The sequence below is a fragment of the Austrofundulus limnaeus genome, unplaced genomic scaffold, assembly GCF_001266775.1.
Source record: "Austrofundulus limnaeus strain Quisiro unplaced genomic scaffold, Austrofundulus_limnaeus-1.0 Scaffold1091, whole genome shotgun sequence".
Classification (NCBI taxonomy): domain Eukaryota; kingdom Metazoa; phylum Chordata; class Actinopteri; order Cyprinodontiformes; family Rivulidae; genus Austrofundulus; species Austrofundulus limnaeus.
Window position 1 is genome coordinate 17206 of NW_013953493.1, and position 5527 is coordinate 22732.

At 39.0% G+C, this 5527-nt stretch overlaps 2 protein-coding genes across 2 annotated transcripts in view; one reads left to right on the top strand and one right to left on the bottom strand.

Moving 5' to 3' along the window:
- Window positions 1-3159, bottom strand: part of LOC106534101 (calcium and integrin-binding family member 2) — a 5489-nt gene extending 2330 nt beyond the window's left edge. Inside the window, exons 1-5 of the mRNA XM_014030616.1 lie at window positions 2724-3159; window positions 2421-2455; window positions 1272-1383; window positions 1046-1193; window positions 706-901 (exon numbers count right to left, since the gene is read on the bottom strand). Of these exons, the coding sequence (XP_013886070.1) occupies window positions 706-901; window positions 1046-1193; window positions 1272-1383; window positions 2421-2455; window positions 2724-2774 (542 nt within the window). The 5' untranslated portion in view covers window positions 2775-3159. The remainder of the gene's footprint in view (window positions 1-705; window positions 902-1045; window positions 1194-1271; window positions 1384-2420; window positions 2456-2723) is intronic.
- A 1649-nt stretch (window positions 3160-4808) lies between these two features.
- LOC106534100 (isocitrate dehydrogenase [NAD] subunit alpha, mitochondrial) overlaps window positions 4809-5527 on the top strand; it is a gene marked incomplete at its 3' end in the record, with an annotated part of 7789 nt that continues 7070 nt past the window's right edge. The window contains 1 exon segment of the mRNA XM_014030615.1: window positions 4809-4889. Coding sequence (XP_013886069.1) covers window positions 4860-4889 — 30 coding nt within the window.

Consider the following 5527-nt stretch of genomic DNA (forward strand, 5'->3'; position numbering starts at 1 on the left):
AATAATAATACACTGGTGTGTTAACACTGTATTTTAACACCGTTGAAATGTTAATGTGACACGCAGTGTTGAATAATGAACACTGGCTGGTGTTAAATTAACAAAAAATGTGTGTTAAAATTTAACACTTTCACAAATGTTATTTTAACACCAGTGAGTGTGGACATATAGTCACTTTGTTGGTGTTGAAATTTACACTGTGGGTGTTAAATTAACACTGTGGGTGTTAAATTAACACTGACAGTTTTGCTGTGTAGAGACTCCAAACCCACAACAAAATGGACTTCCTCTTGTCTGAGGAGCCAGCATCTGAGCTTGTCTTGATTTATAAATGTTTTATTACATCACTAATACAAATTATTTAAATCTTTTGGACACTAGATTTTGTTTCCACTTTGCACGCAGTGTTTTGTCTTCTTTCACCCAGTGTGTCTCCTCTAAAACCCTCCAGAGGTCTGAATGCACACATCCAGACCCTCATTGACCTCTGCTGAATCTAAGTTTAATATTTTATGTTCAAACAGGAAATAAAGCATGTTTCTRACTTGTCTCTGACAGTTTTTACATTAAACCTGTTGTTTCATGTTCTGCTGAGCTCTAAAGCAACAAGCTGATGGTTTTGTTCTGTTCTGGGTTTGAAAGTTGCACGTTRGTGTGACCCTGCGGCTGGTTTTAAAGGCACAAACACACAAGCTGCAGTTTTACCTCAGGAAGTCGGGAGCTTTGGAGATCATGTTCTCGAAGTCGGCGAAGGASAGCTTGCTGTCTCCGTCCAGGTCGGCCTCCTCGATGGCTTTATCGCACACCAGAGTGACCTCCTCCGCCGTCAGCTCCCCTTTGGTGAGCTTGTTCAGGGTCTTCTGCAGGTCCTCCTTGCAGATGAAGTTGTCCCGGTTAAAGTCTGGACCAGAAACAGGCACAGAAACTGACTGCAGAGCTTCAGAGAACACGCKGAAACATTAACCATCACAGAACTGAAGCTTGAACATCCTTAGTAAAAACTGAAGCAGTTCGGGACAAMGTCCATGTTTAACCTGGATCTTACCGTAGATCTTGAAGGCGTAGACCGTCTTCAGCTCTCTGGGTGAGGTTTCACAGAGAGCAGAGAACATGTCCACGAAGTCGTTGAAGCTCATGTTCCCCTGTCCGTCCTCAGAGAACGTCTCCACGATCCTGTCTCTGAACAGGTTCTCCTGTCACAAACACAGCAGGGAACGGGTCGGTGAATGGAAACGGTTGAGCAGGGGGCGGGGCTCCGGCAGAAAAACTACCTTCAGCTCAGGCATGGTGACGATGAGCGACAAGGGGACTTTGATGTCGGGGTTGTTGGTGTAGTCCAGGGGCACCAGGTGAGGCGCCAGCTCCCGGTACCTTCCATGCAGACTGCAGACGACAGACGCTTRGATCAATAACATCTCTGCAAACTGATTCAACGACAGGCTTGGTGTTCTACAGAGTGCACATCGTCTGTGGTGTCGTTTGTAAAGTTACACAGTCAAACATTAACACCAATACTTTTGTTTTATTTAGACTTTTATAAGAAAAAAAGAACAGATTTATTTTCAAAGTCAGTTTTTCACCATATGATTCATACATTTATAAATGTCATAGTTTATAAACTAAATATTTAACTTACAAATTAAATATTTAGGTTGCAACTTAAATATTTAGCTAGCAAGTTAAATATTTAAGTATATTGTATTATTTAAGTACATTAAGTAAAATATATTTTAAAAGTAGCTGAAATTAGCACAAAGAAACAAAAGAGCAGTTAGAAGCTGAAATGATCCTAAAATGTGAATTTTGTTTAAAAAAGCTCAAATTAGCTAGGTAAAAACACAAAAAACAGCTAAAGTTAGTAGGAAGCAGCTGAAAGATGCATGAAAAGCTTAAAAAACCAGAAATAAGAAGCACAAAAAGTTTTAATTAGTAGAAGAATAGCAGAAAAGGTCAGAAAAAAGCTCAAACCAGCCAAAAAATAAAAAATAAAAATAGAAGCCGAAGGAAGCTAAAATGAGCACAGGGCGGTTTTAAAAAGGCAGAACAAAAGGAAAAGATTTATAAACATTTTAAAGAGTTTTAATGAARACCGCTGTGTTCATTTTCAATAAAAGATGGCAGAAAAAGCTAAAATATCTCAAAAATGATAAATTGCTGAGCAAACGTCAGACAGAACATCCTGAAGGAGCTGAACGTTTGATAAACTGTTGAAATAGAATAAATCTCAATAAAGTGATTGTAGATGTGTCAAATGAGTCTTTTCTGATCGTTTCATTAAAACTCCTCCAGTAGTTCATGAGATATTTTGCTAACAGACAGASCTGTCATTATTCAGAACAGACAAGACGTCTCCTTGCTAACAAACATGATGTATTTAAACCTGCAGCTCCTCTGACTCACTGAGGCAGGGCTGAACTCACCTCAGGATTTCCTTCCGGGTGAAGAAGGTGCAGTCCTGTAAACAAACAAACAAGCAAACAAACAAACAAACAAACAAATAAACAACAACAGCCAGGTAAACAGGACAGGTCCTGTGGGACAGTTTGATTTCAGAGCATCAGTCAGCAGCAGCAGGATGCAGATGGAGGCTGGAGATCAGCCAATCAGCAGCCTCTGTTCTCCCTGTTCTGACTCTTCATGGCTTTTCTTCTCTGACCTCTGATTTATGTTCCTGTGATGCATAAAAAGGCAGCGAGCCTGGGCAGACTGAAAACACCTGTCACCTGATACGCCTCCAGCTGCTCCTCGGTGAAGGTCGTCTGCTTGTTGCCCATCGTGTCCGCTGGATCCTCCCATCACACAGCTGCATCCCACTGGAAGACGCCGCCGCAGTCAGGACGCTTCTCTTCCAGGATCAGGTCTGTGAGGCGGCTTCACATCCAGAACCAGGTCTCGGGCCAACGAGACGCCAGAGATCCAAGTCTGAGGCTGCTGGGGGCAGTGAGGAGGAAAATCTGCTTCTCACAGGAGGAAGAGGAGGAGGGTGCATTCAGGGGCTGCTCAGAAATTCTGCTTCTCACAGGAGGAAGATGAGGAGGGTGCATTCAGGGGCTGCGCGGAACTTCTGCTTCTCACAGGAGGAAGATGAGGAGGGTGCATTCAGGGGCTGCTCGGAAATTCTGCTTCTCACAGGAGGAAGAGGAGGAGGCTGTAAGACAGCAGGGGCGTGGCCACAGGGGTTAAATCTAATTGGCCACACCCACCAGAYCTGTCAATCATTTTCGTAGCACAGTTCCAGTGTTTCTGAACAGAAGCTTTGGACTGAAGACCAATTTACGATGCACGTTTGGTGACATTGGATTTTAAAAAATGATAATAAATGAATAAAATATATATTTTACTGCACCAGTGCATTACATAAAAAAAGGATTTTTTTGTCTTTTACCTTTCAAATTAGTTTATTTTGCTGCACTGATTCATAAATTTGAAATGTTAATTAAAGTTTGTTTTTGTCGTGTGTGTCTTCTTGAATGGGTGTTCTTAAATGTGATTTCATTGTGCAAACGATGACGACAAAGGCTTTCATCATCATCATCATCATCATCATCATCATCATCATCATCATCAAAGTAAATAAATAGTTAAACTTTTTATTTCTTATGTCCAAATCTGTTTAACTAGGATACTCTCAGATGATAAAAAACAAAACAAAATGTTTAGTGCACATAGATAATCTATGAGCGGAAATTATCACCAAAGTTTAATAAGAAAGAAACAGAAACGTAACTTCTGGATGAAAAAGTTGTTCAGTGAACTATTTCTGATCTTGAGAGAGWGGCTAATTAGCATAGCGACAAGCTAACTAGCATGCATAATAATTATGTGAAGCTCTTCATTATGTTTGTGTCTAATTTTTAGGAAGATATCTGCAACAAAAAAGTTAATAAAACAAATAAACGGGAAACTAATAAACATTTCTTGTGACACTGCATTTTCTGTGTTATTTGTCTCAATGATAGCATCCAGCAGCACACACAAAATCCTCATTTTGATTGGGTGGTCTGCAACACTTTTGCACCCGTTATCATGCGCGGTCTTTGTAAATTGTGCACAACTTGCAGACTAACACTATCACAATGTTTTAGTTTGCCCAGCAGTGACTGTTTTAAATATTATGTATGCTTTAATATGGAAAGGAAGATAAATAAATAGATGGATATTTTATTATGAAATTGCAACTAAAATATGAAAAATATGAAATAACCTTCTTGTCTTTAGTGCACTTCTGCTGTGAGAAAGTGAGAACATTTTCCAGAAAGTAATTTTTAAATTACTTAGATTTTACTTTTGCCTGTGTGGCTCAGTGGTATAGCTTTGTACTCCTAAAGCTGCAGGTTTGAGTCCAGGTTGCAGAAAGAAGGGCAGAAATATTGGTGAAAACTTTTGGGTCACCGTGTCGACACATGCAGAYGAGAACAGCTGAGGGACAATACAGTTTAGATTTTTCTATAAGTAACTTTATCTGTACTTCAGTAAAATTTAAACAGACTATCTGAACTTTTACTTCAATAAATTGTTTTAGTACTTTTAGATTTCAAAGAGAACATTGTTTTTGATGGAGCTGAGGAAATGTCAAATTGTTTCTGTTAATAAAAGATTTGTAAGCTGAGTTAAAAATGCAAAATGTATAAAATTTTATTCAACTTTAACTATAAAAATAAAAACAATCGTGCGAATGATGATTTACCGTTATGAAACACAAACCAACGTAATACAAACGTTTACAAAAGACCACACTACCCTTCAGAGTGAGTCATCTGGATAGAGGACGATCTTTGTCCGGACTGTCTTCGCTAGCAGCTCGTGGTGAATCATCACACCATTAGACGATCTGTGAGACTTTTCGTCTTCTTAGCAGGATGTCTTCAGGCAGCATGTGGAGGTCACTGGTAAGAAGAAAAACATTTTTTATTTATGAAAACTCGCTAACAGAGCAGCATATCTTTTCTCGGCTGTGCTGTTGTGATGTTTTTTTCTGAGCTGAAGAGTTCGGCTCGTTGTGTGTTTGTCTTTGATCCCGTTTCACTACACTGTTAGCTTGTTAGCTTTAGCCGGCCGCTCGTGTCCTTCAGGAAGTTAACTGCAGCTGACACGACTTCACCCAGGAATTCACAATCTTTGGCCTTTCTGAGTGTTTGTATCACCATCAAACACACCTAGAGAGGATTTGTTTAGCTTTACCTGTAAGAAACTAAACGCTTTGTGAAAATAAGTGTTTTCTTTGAATGAAGGCCAGACTGAAGTCTCTGTGAGTTTAGACATGTTTTAACTTTTCTGTCAAACACAAATTTATGAGTCACTCACATTTTAAGTCCTACATTTGTTCTCAACATGAGAGAGGATTTACTTCATTAAAAACAAAACCAAATAAATTGTCATTTATTGTTTTTATAGTGTAATTAATACCTAATGAAAAATGACCACTCATCCACAGTAAATGTTTTTAAATTGCACATTTTAAAGGGATCCCAGATTAGTTGTAACATTAGACTTTATTTGATAAACATTTATTTTAACTGTAAAATAA